The sequence below is a fragment of the Poecilia reticulata genome, chromosome 9 (assembly GCF_904066995.2).
Source record: "Poecilia reticulata chromosome 9, P_reticulata-male-v2, whole genome shotgun sequence".
NCBI classification, from domain to species: Eukaryota; Metazoa; Chordata; class Actinopteri; order Cyprinodontiformes; family Poeciliidae; genus Poecilia; species Poecilia reticulata.
In genome coordinates, this window is record NC_088838.1 from 21140419 (window position 1) to 21159769 (window position 19351).

The 19351-nt window shown below is 37.5% G+C and overlaps 1 protein-coding gene across 5 annotated transcripts in view; it reads left to right on the plus strand.

The window, feature by feature from the left end:
• Positions 1–19351, plus strand: part of grid2 (glutamate receptor, ionotropic, delta 2) — a 446512-nt gene that overhangs the window by 66383 nt on the left and 360778 nt on the right. For all 5 annotated transcript variants that reach the window (XR_014088939.1, XR_014088940.1, XM_081610703.1 and 2 more), the window contains exon 2: positions 14991–15146. Coding sequence is in view for 3 of the 5 variants with exons in the window: in XM_081610703.1 (XP_081466829.1) it covers positions 14991–15146 (156 nt within the window). In the remaining 2 variants the exon portion in view is untranslated. The remainder of the gene's footprint in view (positions 1–14990; positions 15147–19351) is intronic.

Genomic DNA, 19351 nt, shown 5'->3' on the forward strand with positions numbered 1-19351 from the left:
AAATCCAGAAGCATTTATACCCAAGTCAAAAATTTAACAGCCAATCCATGTGATTAGTATGGATGATCGGCAGTGATTGGAAATCATGAGTGATTGATATCTGTATTGGCAGTAACAAATCTGATCAGAGCATCCCTTGCAGAAAGTTATTTGAAGAGTTTGAAGTATGCATTATACTAATTTTACAATCTCTTGCACACTACAAAGTTAAACATTTAATTCAGTGTAAACACTGTGTGCATTTTGTACTTGATGTAAAACAGCAGAAACTTCTCTAACAAGTGAATAAATTGTTAGAAAATTAATTATTTTTGTATAATCTCTAATATTTTTTAATATCTTCTTTTTGGAATATATTTATTTTTTTAAATTGAATTCAATTATCTGACATGGGAACAGACTGTTCACGTAATTCATCTAATGTAACTGAAGCCAAAAAAGAAACGGATTCAGTTTCAGAAATTAGGCTAATAAGGAACTTTTGAAGATGGAAAACAAAGAAAATGATTGGAGCATGTTAAGACTGCAAGACTGGTGAAATCACTACGGACAGGTTTTGTGCATCTTCAGAAATAATCAAGAGAGAAAAAACCAAGAGATATATAATCAGGAATGTCTTTAGCATTTTGTTAAACTGATCCACAAAGCAACAAAGGTTACTTTGGGTTTCATCTGAATGTTTAGTGTAGATTATTACTGGAAAAAGAAATCCTCTTAGACGTTTTTACTGGAACCAAACTCTCATCCTATTATCATTTTTGTTTAAAAAGAAAAAAAAGTGAGGCAACAAATAAGATCATTATGTATATTTTTAAGTGCTGATACAATAGTTATCTATTTTGATTGTGTGGCTTAGTTTAGATATTTCAATGACATTCTATTTCCAGGTTTATTGAACCAGCTTTAGTCCATTTTACAATTATTTCATCAGCTGTTGGTCACCATGACTTCAGTGTGGAATGAGATTTCCTCTTGTTTTGTTGCAATTTAATAGACTCCAAACCCTCAAGGTCTTATAAACAGTGGAGACGTTCTTAGTGATGACATAGCTCAAGGAAAATGTGTTTCCTGCTTTTGATAAAGGGAATAATGTTGTACAGAAACTAACCGTTGCTTCAGGGGGTTTTAGATTTGATGGTAGTTTTTGCCTTCATTTAATTAGACATTGCAGAGTGAATCTGCCTGTGTTTAAAGCAAAGCATTTTGAAATTCTTAAAAATGTAACAACACAAAGCTATGTGTTGCACCTGGCTGGACTATGCAACACTTTTATGAACCAATAGCTGAATAAGTTATTGAATTAAACTGAGTTAAATTTACGTTTGAGCCTGCATATTTTTGGGCTCAGATTCCCAAAGCTGCATGCTTTTCTCCACACTGAAGCCATGTTAAATGGTTAAAAGAGGAATAAAAAAATCTACATCTTCCCACCAGGATGTCAAAGTCTGCTGACCATGCTTGCCAAGCTTAGATCATCTGACGAGAGAAGTTCAACTGAAATAATTTGCTGTACATTTGAATATTTTTCAGTTAATATGGCAAGGATTTTCTCAAAGCCCAATAGAAAGACCTAATCAGTGTGGGATGGAAAACTTGGTCTTTAAAGAGATTGAGAGAGCAGATTGGCATCTCTAGTGCAAACCTTCTGGATTAATTTGCATGTGGTGCAAGGCAGATTGCTTTGGAAATGCATTAATCTCTAAATGAATATGTTTCCAGCATAGTTATGTCAATTGTTGCATAGTAACATTCACTCTCTCCCTAAATCTGTACTGGCTGATTTCACTTACTGGAGTGAGAAACACACTGAACTCAGATTCACCCAGCCACACTTAAAAGCATGCAAAACAATCATACACTCATAAGTAGCCAATTTGGGGGTAAGGGCCATGGCCAAGGGCACATCAACATGTGGCAGGAAAGCTGTACTACTTGTCCTCCCACTAAGCCACGCAGCCACCCTTGAAAAGCCAGCACATAGCACAGGTTACGACAATTATGAGAAGACAAAAATGACAAGGGGGAGGGAAAAAGGAGGAGTAGAAATGACATAAGCCGCAGAAGTCGCTGTTGTAATTCTGAATTTCTTAGTAGTTGTTATGCTTTTTTTGTGCATGCATTTAAGTTTTTGTTTATGCCTGTCTCCATGTGATTATGTTTGCTGGATTTGTGTGTGTGTGTGTGTGATTCAGGTGGCAAACCACAAATGCCAAATGATTAATTTGATCTGGATTTGTCCATCCATGTCAGCTTGTAGCTCTCTCCACAGCGCTGCTATACATCCACTTTAGCTGGTGGAATAGTTAGGACTGTTTCAAGAACTAATTGCAATGTAGCACTCTTAGAATAACAGTGCTTACTGTTGGCTAAAAGCACTTCTTTTCCTTGTTTTGCTGTGCCCCATTGTTTGACAAAGACCATTAAGCACTCTAATCTTTTTTTGCACAAAACATGTGATTATGAACTGACGTTGTTTTATAAAAAAAAGAGGCTTTGATCTGAGAAACTAAAATAAAGTGAGCTTGTCTGATTCATTCTCAAACCCACTTGGGGGGTTCTGAACGGCCAAGTTTTAAAAAAGCATTTCAGGTTGAAAATCAAACTGCAAATATTTGTAGCAGATTTGATAGTCAGCATGCGGATTTGACTCATTGCTTCACAACATAGTATTCATTTTGTACATTTTGGGTAAAAGGAAGCTTTGTATATAGCATTGGTCACGTTTTGTCTCTGTTGCGATCATTGAAAACTGATGAATGTTTGCTGAAATGCAGCATTCGAGTGAAGAAATCTCACATTCTGCTCATGAATAGAGCTGATGGACTCATTGGAAGGATTCAGGCTTCAGTTTCATTGCTCTCATCACACTTTCATGAACATTTAGCAGCCACTTGCTGCCGATGGTGCTAAATGCAGCTCAGTGTTAGTTGGCATTTATGAAGGGTAGTTGTGATTATTTATTTTTTTATTAATTTCCAGTTTCCTCTTTTTCCTGAATGTTTTTTTTTAAACATAAGGCCATCTGTTTTTTTTAGATCATCACTAATTATTTGCCAAATTGAACATTGAGTAATTCATGTTAGATTTGTAGACAAAAGCTAGTTTCTAACTTGGCTAATTTGTACACCAAGGTCAGCAGTAATTATTGGGATAAATCTGTTTTAATATAGTTTAGACTGGTGCACCTTTAAATTGTTTCCTATCATTTATTAAGCAATACCAGTTTGTGCTAACATCTTTCTGTTTTATTTAATAATTTTGTTGCAGCCAAAAGTTGCAACATAATTATTTTATTTTTTCACTGAAAATTTAGTGAAATTGTACATTGTATTCTGTACAATGACATTACAATTATAGTTTTATAGGTGACGTCTAAGGTGGAACAAGTTGGTTTTGTGGGTTGAAATATGACTTCTTTTGACGTCTACACCATTCTAAAAGTAAAGACACCAAAGCATTTTTTCATCGCTTTTTAAAGCACGGTTCTTTTATAAGTAATTTAAAATATTTGTGATTCCTCACCTGGCTTCCCTGACAAACTGTAGGTCAAAAAAATACACAAAAAAGCCTCAAGTAAATGACAAACATTGTAGACTTGCTTCTACAGAATCATATTGACTTTCCCATTTGTTTTAATTAGAAATCTGCATATGCACTTCTTTTACACCCAGATAAATGCATGCAACAGACATGCATCCTGCCATCTATGCCTTATATCCAACACTCTGTGGGTGTTGGTTCCTGAGGGCCACCTACCTTACCGCAGTAATGAATAAAACAACAGCCACTTGGATGTATCTCTCTCTCTCTGTGTGTGCACAGAGGTTCTGCTGATATGCTGGTTTACAAATGAACACCTTTTGCTGGCTATTTTTGCTGGAGCTGTGGCAGTTTCTGGTGATGCTTGTTGTGGATGTGTGCATGCATAGATGGTAAGCTAAAAAAATAAAAATAAAAATAAGACTTGCCAAACCAAAAGACAAAGAAAAACAGGAACAATATCCATGATTGCTATAAGGAGTAGGATATACTCCCTCTTTGAACTGCAATATTTGCATGCCTCTTCAGAGTAATCAGTGTTTGTATGAAATTAACTGTTTGCTATTTTCCTTTAAAGAAACCATGTCATTATTACTGTTATCATTTTTATTCTTGTTTTCAGTCCTTCACACAGGATGAAGCCTTGATCTTTTTGACATTTCACGTAATGCTTCTACTTTTGTTTAGGACTCTGTAATTAAAAAAACAAACTCATCCCTTTCTCAAAACTATGAAATAATACTGTACGATTTTTCAAACTGTCTTACACTTTTTATTCATGAAATTCAATTCAGAACTTTCCAGTTGCAAAATGACTTAGATATGACTTGGAACGTAAAGGTGCACTATAACACTGATTTGATACTACAGTTAGAAAGTTACAAGCAGCATCTCTGAGCAGCTGACTTCAAAGCAGATTGACTGACTTAGTATTCATCCGTTTTCAAGATGATGATGCAAAGGCTAGTTTAAACTGTACGAGTTGCTGAATAGAGCCCAAACACCAGCTGGCATCAGGTAAGACGATGCCAAAGTAGATGTGTAATGATAAAAGTGAAATAAGCTTACAGAACCTGAAGTTGAAATGAAGGGGAATAAACAGAGACAAGATATAAGATGATGGCAACAGCAAAATATGACAAAGATACTGGGAAGAAAACATATAAATGAAGTGCTGTATGAACAGCTCTTGTCCTTATCTGCCAACTTTTACTGCAAAGTTGCCAACTTTGCAGTAAATTATCATAATTTACAAAATCATGCAAAGTTGGCACTTTTAATGGACTTTTAATGCAACTTTTAGAGCAACTTTGCATTAAAAGTGTCATTATTTACCAAATGACACTTCATGACAACTGTCATAAACATTCATAAAGACTTCTTTATGTTTATGACAGATGTTATGTCATGTTTATGACAGTGTCATGTCAGTCTTATGCACAGCGCTTCAAATAAAGTGTTACCACAACTCCTCTGGCCAGTCGGCCATCTATCATGTATCACTGAGAATCTTTTAATTCCTCTGTAATGAAAATATGACACACATTAATTTGAAACCTATTACAAACCAGCTGACCCCACATGAAAGCAGTTAATCATGTCTTTATTTCTTTGTTCTTGTGTATGACTTCTATTTGTGTATGGGTGCATGTGTGAATGCAGTAGGGTGCTCTAGTTTATTTGTGTGACCCATAGGATTGCCAATCGCTAATAGCTTTGTAAATGGAGGGGCTTTATTATGGCCTTTATTACTTTTTAACTGACTAACTGCTTACAGCTTGCAGTTTGTGTGTAGTAATGTGTGAATTTGTAATGAATATGAGAATGAGGAGGGAGGAGTGCAGCTTTAAAACAGAAGGTATCTTGTGTGCGGTGGATGGTGCGCATAAAACACAACTAGAGGGAAAGATGACCAGAGATATAAAAGGGGTAGGCATGATATGTGTGGTAAAAGTCAAGTTTCAGCGTGCACAGATCATAAGCTGAAGAAGTAAGAAGTAGAAAATGATGGAGGGAAAATGAGGACTACCAACTATTCTGCGTGTGGGCAGATAGATTGATAATTATAAGGAACAAATTAGTAATACCGAGTTAGCATAAGAGCAAGCGATAGATAAGACAGGAATGCAAAAACTCACACTCTGCTGCTTAGTGAATATTTAAAGCCTTAATTTCTCTGCTGGCTACCAGCCTTACTGGGGCTTATTTATGAAGCAAATATACACTTTATCCTCCGTGTTTGTGTATGTTTATTCCTGCACGCTCGTTTGTACTCGTGTTTCTCTGCGTGCTAGTGTTTTCCTGTTTTGTAAGTATCCCAGTGCTTGTGTGCTTTGTGGTCTCTGTACACAGCGAGACTGGCAGTGACCGAGCTCCAACAACCAATCACATCAGCAGCACCATTGTATAGGATTTAAGACAGAATATATGGCAGCTGTTCTGTCCAGATGATCAGTAGGAGTACAACTTGTTTTTATTGACGTAGAGGACAAGACATCTGAACAACAGCTGGTAAGCAAACACAAGATTTAAATGAAATGACATGAGGGAAAAGACACTAAAAGGTGCCAGTTGAGAGGAGAAATTAAAGTTACAGTTTTGAGAGGAAAGAAGTGCCTGGAGATACAGTAGCAGGTGAAGATCGGAGGGGGCGGGGGAGTGTTTGGGTGTGCATGAAGGAGGCAGAGGACCAATCTAGAAGGACGGGGAAGAGGAGGGGGATTAAAATGAGAAGGGGACTTTGATGGAATTAGGGGGAAGCATTGCACAGAGCGGTGTGAAAGAGGAGGACTCCAGGGAGGGAAGGAGACAGAGGAGGAGAGTTCAGAAGTTTGGGGGTTTAAACTATGAGGCAAACGAGAATAGGATAGGATTTGATAGCAGAGGGGTTGAGGTGCAGGGGAGGAATGTAAATGTCTTAAAATGCTGAAGACATGCGGTTTGAAGGGGAAAGAGGGAAATCATTGAAAATTCAGCCTAGCCTTGAAATACAGTATGATGTCCATGACTTGTACATGTTTTAGAACCTTCTACCAAGTTGTTGCCAAAATCCTTCCTTGTTTTTGTCTTTATTCTTAGGGGTCTGTTTAAATACTCAAGGTGATCAAAATCATCAGATTTCTTTTTGCCTTCCTCTTGCCTTTATTAAACGTCTCTTAGCTGTGAACAGGTAAATGATTCTGACCATCTGAGTGACATTTGTTGGTCCCAATTTGTCTGTGAAAACCTCCCTAACTTATTCAGGCCTGTTGCTCCGTTGTGGTTCCTGTGGTACAAAGTAATTTTTGAATAGCAGGAAAACATTAGTTGAGTGGATCTTTCCGCAACCAATGTCTTGAACATCTGTTATAGCTTTTCTTTTTCCAAGAGTTTCCACATCTGTGCAGGTTTTCTCAGACTGAATGTAGCACAGGGTGTCACGCTAACCAAGCACAGCGGAAAAAGGATCAGCAACGTCAGAGAGAGATCTTAGTGATGAGAGTGATGCTTAGAGAGACCTTTAGGAAAAGGGAGAATAGTGAACAGACATGGATAATAGACTAGTTAAATAAGAAGGGAGGTGCAGATAAATGAGGAGAGATCAGGAACATTGGTAGAAAGTGAATGAGGGCATGGCAAAGACAGGATGAGAGGCAGGGAGGACTCAAAATAAGATGAGGTCAGAAAGGTCTCTTAAGGGGAAAATTGGAAGAGGAAAATGTTAAAAGTGCTATAGTGTACGGCAGAATGAGAACTGCTTCAATATTTCAAACTGTAAATCAAGAAGCGATATGTGTTGTGCAAAGTATTCATATCATGGACAAAATGGAAAGGGCAGCAAAAAGGCAGGCATCACTGCTGTCTAGAGTACACAGGTACACTGAAAATACAACTTGGGTCATTTTGAAGATGCTCTGCTATCACTCTAATTATCATTTACTTATATCTTGGCTGAGGCTTAAGTACTCTAGCAGCTGGCTCTCTGCCATCAGCTGTACTATTTCAAGATGGCCAATCGAGCATGGCTGGAAGAGAGCAGAGTCAGCTTTTACTTGCAAACAAGCAGGGCTGTGATGACGGAACGAAAAAACTTAAGAAAAGCCTCGCCAGTTTTCTACCTTTTACACGGATATCCAGAGCCCCGGCGATCCATGGAAATTGTCTTAAAAATCAAAAATAATAAGTGTATTCCGTTTTTAATATGGGAAGGGAAAAGGGAAAATCTCAGGTGACATATGTTGAAAAAGCACAGTCCTCAGTGTTATGCGACATTGAGACGCAGGGTTCACCTGCTGGTGAGCTGTAACTATGTGCTCTCTGTGCTGCTCAACTCTTTCACTGTGGAGAAAATGAATTCGCACTCAGAATGCTAAAAAAAATGTGAAGGAGAATAGAATAAAATATGAGTAGGGAAAAAAAAAATTAAAAGGATTTTCTTTGTGCGAAAATTAGGTTGCCTGTTAGTTTATGCCATTTATGCTGTATGACAAATCTGGGCTATACCCTGTCATCAACTCAAGCTTCAAGATTCAGACAAGCTCACACACAAAAGACTTACCAGTTAATCATCCTAATTGCGAGAAGTGACACTCCATTGGCAAAATATGGTGCCTAGCCTTTTATCCCAGCTTTTGCATTCCTGGCTGGGGTACCAGCTGTTCTACTCAGGATATTTGATTATTTGGCCTTTTTTTCTTTTCATTCATGTTTACTTTTAGATATGTATAGTCCCTGGGATTCCAATAAAAAAATCATAGAAGTCCAATGTAGCAGCTGCTTATAAAATGGAAATTAACAGCACACAAATGACTAAAATGTTGAGCTATGGATTTCTTTAAAACAGTACCGGCTCATGATTTCATTAATCATATTTAACCCTCAGAAGCTGTCTTCTTAAGTTTATCTTTTAGGTCTGATGGAAACAGAGACGCGAACAAAGCAAAAAAAAAAGAAAACAAGAAACTTCTTTTCCTGCTGTCATAGTTTTATAGAGCAGAAAGCAAAAGGTTTTGTTTTCTTTGCATGTCCACATGGGTACATCGCAGATTTAGATTTTAAAAACTCTGGTCATCTCACTGAAATTTGAGGAAGTTATAAAAATGTGCAGTTTGTTCATTTGTTAAGACTTTGCTACACCTGCAATTTGCTTTATTGCTATGCTAAATGTGTCTAATATGCTCTAAAATTCATAATCATTTTTTTACTAGTTGGTATTTTTGCTGTACAGTCACTGATATTCTACAATGAACTGCAGTTTTCTCTGGCCTTGCATAAAAATGGACCTTCCTCCAATTGCATGCAAAATACCTTCTTAAATGTGGGGAAACTATGTCAGCGTAGAGAGTTGCTGCTACTTTGGTAGCAGATCTGCCTTTACGTCTTGTTTCAGATTTAGGACATGAAAACTTGTGTTTATGTACATTTATCGTTCACAAATAGCTTCATGAATTTGGTTGAATCAGGTTTTTCTGCCGAACTCCTTCTTTGCTCGAAAAGAGGCACAGATTCACAATTTCTGTTTTAACAAATATCCATGTCAGCATGGAAAGTGCTGACACTTTCCATGCCCTAAACATGTCTGATCTTGTGTTTTATCATATATTAGGTTGCTTGCACACTATCATACATACCAGATGTTAAATATACACACATTTAATTTTATATCATGATAGTGTAAGCAAGCAGTGCTAGGGATGATTCAGTACTTGCAAAACAGAATATGTAAATAACTATTTAATCTTGTTCTGAATAAATTTGGTACATGTACGTTTGACCTATGACATTCACATGCTTAGACGACACACAAAAAAAACCCACTTGCACTTTTTTTCAAAATACAAAAATACAACATTAACATTTTGTCAAGGTTTTCACGTTGTCCTTCTCAGGCTTCACTGATTTGATCTGCCCTCATCAGTACATTAACTCTTTACCCTCTTTCCCAAATTGTGCAAAGTACACTTTAATTCAATGCTGTCCTCCCAGGTGCCAAAATGCTCTCCATTCTTGCTCTCACATCACTGAGGTAAATAACAACCTGTTGTGAATTTGTGAATGTGTGCTTGAGTGCGTGTGCTTGTGTGTGTCAGTGAGTCTGTTAGGGCATTTGACACCACAGGATGATAACAGCCCACTGTTCATCACCATCATCACTCAGCACCGCCACTGCTTTGCTTTCATCATCACACTGAGACCGGGACACCTAGGTTCAGCGTGGTCACAAATCAGAAATACATCACTTTTGTGTGTGTGTTTCTCCACAATCATTATCCTTGTCAGTCTGCCAGTGTACCTGTCACATTACTGTCATAAGCTCCAGCCTCAACAACAGGTTAGTATGTTTGTTTAAGAGACAGTGGGAAGGATGCCCCTTAGGATTTTCTAAATCCTCAGTTCTTTGACTGCAGTTGTTCTTGTGAAAAAGGGAGACAGAAACCCAGTTGGAGTTCAGGGAGGGTGAGGAAGGCAGAGGGAATTTGGCAACACAGAAGAGCCTGACTGATAGTCAAAGAGCAGGAGGCAGGTGTGCAGACTAAGTCAGATGGAGAGGGATTCTGCAGGGCTTGAAGCCATTTTACCTCAAATAAGGCAAGCAGATGGTTACATCAAAACAGTCACTGACCTGAATGATCAAATCGTAACGCTGCTGGAACTGTTTAGCGTTTGAAAACCATTTGTCATGAGCACCTCTTTCAGTGCTGCCCTCTTCTTTCAGCAAAAAATCATGTGAAAAGAAGAGGGCAGCACCTTCTTCTTAACAACCATTGCCTCGACAGTGCTGAATCATTATGCTGCAATTATTTGATCTTTATAGACAAGTACAATAACAGCGTCACATAGTGTACCATTCTACTTTTTCAGTTCAGAAGAAAATTGAGTTGTGTTTTATATGTGTTAGTGAAGCTGGATTAGTGAAGCTGTAACACTATATATATATATATATAAGGGGATAGGTTTGTTCTGTCTTTGAGATACAAGTTACATACAACTTCTTATGTTATAGATATATTTGTATCTATATAATTGTACTTTTTGTTTTAAACATCTCAACATTTTACATTACTGGAGATGATTCATTTAAAATGTTCCTAAATTAAAAATACTTTGCATGCTGGCTTCTAAAGTCAGTGCTGGAAGCACAACAGAAATGCAAAGGGAACGATCTGACAGATTTATTATTGTGTACAAAACATCTCCCTCCTCAGTTTTTTTCTTTTTTTCTCGTCTATCCCAAGGGTTCATTGGGCAATAAATAGATAAACAAGTTATTTATTGCTTCTTTATCAGTGTAAACAAACTAGAAAATGAATACAAAACACTTGACCACAAGTAGACATCTGATCGATGTGTCTTGACCAAATGATTTGGGGTCTCGGCTTTAGGATGCCTCATCTGTTCAGTCTGACCGCTGCTGTTGTTGCTGCTGTTGTCATGGAAGAGACGGTTAGGGAAAGGGTTGATGATTTAGTGCCTTTCTTCTTACACACTCCATGTATATTTGTGTGTGTGTGTGTGTGTGTGTGTGTGTGTGTGCGTGCGTGTGTGCAGCTGCCCTTGAGGCGACTGTGTAAAGCAAGATCCAGTGCTTTTATTTCCTGTCTGATTAATGTTGTGATGTTTGCCTTTGCGCTCACCGTCACATTATAGTAAAGGGGAAAGAATCCAAACTACCGTATGTTGTTTAAGTACAGATTTGTACATCTTTGGTTGTAAGTCAACATGCAGTGATGCTCTAACAAAGCAGACAAAGAATAATTGACTTCCAGTCATCCTCTGACAGAAAAAAATGTTATGAAGAAGGTTCTTGTGTGGTTATTTTATTTTTCTCTTGTATGTTGGAGATCAGATGCATATATGAAATTATAATCATTATAGAGCTTCTGATTTTGAATTGCTCTTTTCATTGGACAATCAGGGTTTATTTCCTACCTTGAGGCATTCAGACATTTTCAGGCACATTTGGCAGATAGTACAAATCAATGTTATGACTTGTAGACATCTGTTATTGAAATTGTATCCACGTATGATACTACTCATATATTAACCTTTTTCTTTTATGTTTGGTTCTACCAGCACAGTGGGATTTTTTTAATGGGGCCTGCTTAAATGCTGGCAGAAGATGAACCAAAGGCAGATAATAGACAACTGATCATTATCACTTGAAGTGCATATTTTACTCAGTTTTGAAGTCACTCTGTGACTGCTGCACTCTTTTGATTCACATATTTGTTGCTGATCAGATGTTTGATAAGAACACACACAAAGCAATCAGCCACACAAAAACAGATTGCTGTACATCCCTGAGCAACTTTTAATCTATGTCTGGGAGCATGTTGCCGTGGTAACATTATTGGAAAAAGCTAAGATTACAGAAACCATGTTGCGTTTCTCTTGCCACACTAAAATTCAAATTTTGAAAATTTACATATCACTTTTTAGAGCCAAATTTAAAACCCAACTGCAAAGATACAAGCAATTTAATTGTTAAAAAATTAAAGCAATGATTAAAATTATTGCTAGCATTTTAGCATCATTGGAACAATTGTTTTGACCCCTAGATATAGGACCTAAAACCATCCTCTGTTTCATTTGTCCCATTTGAAAAGTTCAGAATTGTTTCCCAGCAGTACCATCCTCAAACAGATTTCAAGTCCATTCATAATTTAACTCTAATGGAATAGTTAATGTCTTTGTGTTTGCTTCAATTGCTTTTTTCCAGCCCCTTTTTCCTCTCCTCATTTATACTGCATGAGTATAATACTAACCGAGACTCAATCAGCAATAGAAAATGTATATTTTCAGATGCTGAGGAATTAAACGATTAAGAGATGTATATTTCATGAGGCCTTCTGATGTAGAGAAAGATTGAAAACTCTGCATAAAGACTATGCAAAATGGAAGTTCTGGAATTAATTGTCCTTCAGGAGGTAATTTGGATCAATATTGTGTTTGAAAAGTAGGCCACAAAGCAATTTACTGGAAAACGGGGTTAATGTTGCCTAGACATTTTGTTTAAAATAGAGCTGTCAACGTTAAAGCGTTAACGCATGTGATTAATCTGAAAATGTCAATATGTTAATATTACATAAGACAGATTCATTGATCTACTTTCTAGGTATTTTTACCTAAAAGCCTTTCTTCACGGAGGGTCACCTAGTTCACAGCAGTGTGTTATGGGCTTGACACACAGAGAGCGGCAGTTCTTGTTATGGGCTACATGGCCATTTGCCCAGGGCAGCAACACTAAGGGGTGGGGCGCCCAAAAACTAGAAAATAAAATATATCTCATCTATCAGTTGTCCCCTGAACAAATTTACTGCAACTTGTATGAATGTGTTGTGGAGTAAGTTTCCCTTAGTGTTGAGTACTGGGAAATTACATTACTGGGGCCTTCCTGGGGAAACCATTCCTGGCGATTGTGCCTGTGTGGGTCAATAAGTCGTCTTCCGATTGGAAGGTTGTAGATTCCATTCCAGCTTCCTACTGCCACATATCAATGTGCCTCTGGGCAAGGCACTTAACCCCAAATTGCCTACCGATCTGCATATCGGTGTATAAATGTGTGCGCGTTTGTGAGTGCGATTGGGTGAATGTGACTCAGTGTAAAGAGCTTTGAGTGTCAAAATGACTGGAAAAGCGCTATTTAAGTTTAGTCTATTTACATTTTCCATTCCCGGCGCACCATTCCTGTATGAACCATTTCTGCATGCATATTTATATATCAAGCTTAAAAGTAGGCATTGTGTTCATGGCGCTAAAGTGAGATTAATCTGGTTACATTTTTAAATCAGCAACTTTAGCTTAAACACTGTTTGACTAAAATCAGAATGGCTAAGTTAATCCCCTGTGGAAAAAATGGCAATAATGTAGGCCTAGTATTTTTATTTTTATTTTATTTTTTCGGGAAGACTCCATAGATAGTACTTCTCTTCACACAATGGAGACATCGTAGTTCCTTTTGTACACTGCAAAGTTTAGCACTTAACCTCCATCCTGTAAACTGCAGCCTGTACAAGACTGCAACAGACCTCAATATGTGGTAGAAAACAGATCTCAGCCTGTGTAGCTCGGTCATTAATGGAATTAGAAATCCGAAACCTAAACACATGCACAGCTACACACACATCCGTTTTTTTTTTTTCTTCTTCCGGTCAATGAAATAAGAGTTTCCAGTGCCTTAATGGATCAGGCTTTCATGATTAGCACCTTCGTGGATTTAAAGGCTAAAGTTGGTCGAACTCGGAGGCTAAATGGGAGGAAAGCAAATGGCACATGGTTAATTGTGTGTAACATTCTAAAGAAAATACCACACCTCTACCAATTAGTCAACCCACAGGCTGGTTGACATTTAATTGTATGACTAATTTAGCACTGACTGGAACTTTATTGACTCTAACATAATGGTGCACTCCAGTTCTTCCTTTTTTCTTCTATGTGCAGCATGTTTCATTTTGGCCAGCGCACTGTCACGTTTGACCTATAACTGACCTTGAAATGACCTCTCATTTTCTCCAGCAATCCAGATACTCAAGCTTTTGTTTAATGCATATCATAGAAAGTAAATTCTTGTTCCAAAGCTCAGCTTTCTCACACGTGTTATGAAAATACATTCGTGTTTTAGGAGTCATTCCAATTAAATAGTCAGAAAGATGTAAATAACTAAAATTAACAAGTTTTTTTAATTTAATTTAATATCATTTATAAACCCAGTTAATCTCAACGTTTTCCCAGGAATGATGGTATTCAAATCGGGTGTCATTTGTAACCCTTTGAACTAATGCAGGGGCCAATCATCTCCCCTCACTGTCCATGTGTAATCCAACACTATCACAGTGTTGCATCCCTGCATAATGATGCAGGGATGCATCATTATGTTGTGAAAGTACTACATGAGAGATGATCTGTGAAAAAAATCAAGCTCCTCTGCCTTCTCCCGTACTTCTACCGAAATATGCTGAAATACACCACTGTCCGTCTGAACCAATCAGAGCCAGGAGGAAGGTCTTAGCATTGTCAGTCACGCTCATGCATACCCTGATCAAGTTGCCAGTTTGCTGCACCTTTACTAATGGCGGAGAATCATTACAGGACAACTGTTCATTCACATTCGCGGCAGGGCCCGCTCTTTGGAAGGAGCTGCAGCGTAGCAGACAGCAAGCAGGAGGGTGTGAGCTGTGCATGCACAAGTTTCAAAACACTTCTCATGGCTAAGGTTGGTTGTATTTCTGCAGCTGGCAGTAGGACCACAGGGATAAGATAGAGGAACTTTTTTTTTCCTCTTCCAAAGATTATCGGTCTCATATTATACTGTCATGACGTAGTGACAATTTTACCAAATATAGAAAAAACAATTTTTATAAAAGTTACGTATTTTATCTGCTATTTGCGACATCTGCACTTCTCTTGGCTAGATGTAGTTTCAGCATCTTCACTGGGATTCTGTTTAATTTTTTCCGATCCTTTTTCCATAGGTGCCATCTTTGACGAGTCGGCCCGGAAAGATGATGAAGTTTTTCGTCTCGCTGTGGCAGATCTCAACTTGAACAATGAGATCCTGGAGACAGAAAAGATCACCTTCTCTGTGGAATTTGTTGATGGAAACAACCCTTTCCAGGCTGTTCAAGAAGGTAAGAATAAAATACGGCAAAAAAGTTCTAAAAGGACAATTTCTTCTGCTGTAGAAGGTAGATGACTTTGTACTCGTTTGAACAGGGATAAAAGCTAAACAGTGAAATGTTCAATCCACTCTTCCTTTTTTTTGCTTCAAAACTCCCTATACTATAACATAAACTTTTAAAATTGTCAGAGTATATTTTTTGGGTTTGGGAAAGTCACTCAAAGCTTTTATTTGGATGCTGGACTTAACCACAGTTCATTTGAGTTGACTGAATCACTAGGATCTGTACATTAGAATGATCCATTCACCAGATCTGCTCACCAGATCACATGGTGAATTTGTTCAGAACAGTGCTGATTCATTCAGCGAGCGACTCACATGCTGTTAATCAGCATGAACAGCTCAGGTCCAGATATCCCTTGTTTTGTGCCTCCTGATTTCCCAGCGCACTGTGAATGGATCACATCCTGATTCGCAACTACCTGTGCTGTGGCTCTGTGTCACAGCGTGAATGGATCAGTCCTGTTTCGTGGCTCACTGCGGTGTTCGGACAACGCTGAATGATTTTTTTTTCTTGCTTTAAGACAAGAATGACAGTGATAGTAGCTATAGAAATCTAATAAAAGTTGTTTTTCTGTCACTGCGGGAACGGCTATATCACAGGAGACTGTACCGTTCACGCAGTGTGTGAACAGCACACGTTCTGATTGGCTGTACGGTGAATGTGCTGGTGTGGCTGTGTGTCTCTGATTGGGTAAATCTTTATCATAGTTTGTGAGTCAGTGCTGGTACATCCAACCAGCACACTGACACTGACCCATCTAAACTGCAAAATGAACAAATGAGTGAGTGCTCAGTGTGTTTACTTCAACTGATTCGTTCATTGAACAACACAACACTTACATAACACTACTTTAAATGAAAGTCTTACTTATTACTTATTATAGAAGAATGAACTGTTTAAAGTAACTATCTGATGACATTATTTAAAAATTAATAAATTACTATTACCTCAAGCTTATTTATTCTTTTAGTTTTTCATATTACAATAATTACTCATTACAAAGTTTCGCCTGCAGGTCTCACCAAATGCTGAGTTGCTCAAGATATATTTTTGATCAACCTTTTAGCAAACCCTCAAGTGTGGATGGATTCACAGCATGTAGGAGAAACTAAATTGTTGAGCAGCATGCATGAGCCCTCAGGTAGTGGACCTGTTTATGTCAGTGTGACTGATGGAGATAAAGTAGCATATATTTCACCTTTTTCAAATTAGTTTTTTTATTTTAAAATGTGCAGTGGATGTTTTTCCGATGTTTTTCTTGCTACCACTCACCACATCCAAAGACACTCGTTCTTCTTCTATTCCCTTGCATATCAGACCTGTTAGGCAACAAATAGTTGACTCAGGTAGTTTTAATATTATGGCTGATTTGTGTGTAAATTCAATTCTTTGAAGTATTTAAAAATCTACATTAGATGCTTGACATAAATTTTTTAACCTTTGTTGCATGAAGACACATTTGTGTGTAGAACAGCTTTGCTCTCAAAGTCAGAAAAGTTTATGAACACGCTGCATAGAAAGTCCCAGATGTGAGGATTTCAGCAGATCACTTCTATTTATCACCAACTAAATGTCATGCATTTTTTGATTTTTATATTTGTAAATTGGATAAAATTTGTGCATAATGTTACCTGATAAATCATTTACAATCTGGCATTTTAAAGGTTAATTATTTGATTGATATAACTCGTTGTTTGTAAACTGAACATTAACTCTATGTTAATGTGAATTAACATATAGATAATTCACATTAACTCTGTTTTCTTCAAGGGCTGGATTTACTTACATTCATGAAAGGTTAGGCAGTAATTAGCACTTTGCCTTGCATTCGTGTTTGCTGAAATATCCAGCCATAATTAGCTGCATATTTACAGAGGTGGTAGCTTATTATGTATTCGTCATTTGGGGATCTCTGACACTTTCTTTGTGAAGTAGAGCTGAAGAAGTGTAGGTTGGCTCTGGATTAAGTAGGAGATCACTAAGCTTACAAATAGGAAATGTAATTATGCTGCAGGAAAGATGCAAATCAACAAAATACTCTGGAGTAGTAAGATCTAGTCATGTCTTTCTATCTGGTGTGATGAGGTAAATGAGGGAAAACATGTGATCAAAAGGATTCAGCTGGGCATCTATTGCAATTTGTGTTTTAGTAATCCTTAAACCCACATTTGAACTTCCCATCTCTTATGTTTATAATATTTCTAAACTTCCAGGGCATTGTATTCGTTTTTTTAGCTCATTTTTTCTTTCCCTTCTTTCCTGTGTTCCTGTTCTTCAGAGATGGAGAATATGACACACTGAAATGGTTCTTGCAAAAATCTTTCACGCATAGTAAATCACAAAGTGCAACCTTTCAAATGTGCTAAGTCGTCTACACAGAGGGTCTTCATTTTGACTAAATGGCTCATTTATTTTAGTGACTTCCAGGCACAATCACAGTTCAGTGTTGCTTTCTGTTACATGTGATACATAAAATGTGATATTAATCATAACTGCTACACAGTTACTTTTTATAATAGGGGTGGGGGGTGATGGGAACTGAAAGAAGGATCTCTACAGCTATGCATGGCCTACACCTCTACAAGCTGCTAGTGGTTTGGTGCTTTATGAAGTATTTATTTAGTGAAGATCCAGAAAATCCATTATGTTAAATCTGATGACTACAATGATAAAAAGAAAAAAAGTATAAACTGACCTTGACATTGCTCAACTAAATTTTTATTTGACACAAGACAATTCTGTTTAAATAAACAATTGTCTGCACTCTGTCATACAGCTGCAAACAGAAATATTTAACCTCCCAAAGATTTTTAAATATTTATTAGTTCAAGTTTCTCAAAGCACTATTCTGCTTTTGAGTGACTATTACATAAAACAGAAAACGCATAGCATTGACGAACTCTACACTGAATGTTCATTTGATTCAGTTCTAACGGTATGCATAAATCCCAGCCATAAAGGTATTCAGGGTGAGAACAAATGAGCTTCCTCAAAAGCTGAAAGATGAGAATATTAATTTCCCACCATTTTGTCATAACAGTCAAAGAAACACAAAAATATTCTAAGGGAGTTCAAAACCTATTGGCCAGCTACCTGGCTGGAAGATAGTCCAACAAATCCACAAGGGCTCAAATCATGCAAGACAGCAGTTCTGATCACATCTCCAATCAAACCAAAGTTTGTTTGTCAATAAAACCATAGAACATTCTAGTGTGGCACTATCTTTCACCACATTTTGAATTTTTTTATTTTTTATTTTGGGATAGGATTTAAAGGTTGCAAGTTGAAATGGGGAAATATTCCAGTGATGTAATAAGTGTGTAGCTGCCAAATGAAAACAGTTTTCAGAGGTTGTAAAATAAAATAAAAAAAAGCTCCACAAAGTACTGAAGCTGTGCATGAGCACTGCTGCAAATTAAGAACAACATTTGTAATTTTCATTTCATTTTTCATATATTCGTTTGTCAAAATAACTCAACGTATCAACAAATACATTTAGTGTAACTGGGATTCATGTCATTCGCTGCTATTATCATTCATCCACACCACTGTGTTTGTGCATGCTTGTGCATACAATACATTCTCACCACTGCATGACACATAATTGTGGGTCTGCTCCTGTCACTTACGCTCGCATTTTACTTCCTGCACCATATCCCTTCGTTTTCATGGCTGGCGCAGCCTAGACAGTGCTTGTGGAGCAGGTGGAGCTGTGTGGTGTCTGTCTGTATTCATGTCATTGTGTACCTGCTCATGTCTCCATCGATTAAACCAGTAAGAACCACCTAATTGGATAACAGTCTATGCAAAGGTGGGGGCGAGCAAATGGAAAGCATAAGGAGACCACAGGAGGGAGGGAACTCAATAGTTGTCTTGCCTTATTTTTCATCTTAACTTAGTCTTGACATTCAGCACCACCAGATACGCTTCAGAGCATGCTGCTAAGGACACGTGTGTTGAAGTTGAACGCTTTAGAGTTTCCCTGGTTAACATTTTATTTTTCCTAGCAATAGGTTGTGTTTGAACATATGCCATTGACAGTTAAGCGGAAGTAAGTCTACCCATTAAAACTGCAGATAATTTGCATTTAATTCTAACTTTTGTGAAGCATATTTCATTTTCAAAACCTACACTTACATCACCATGCTGTG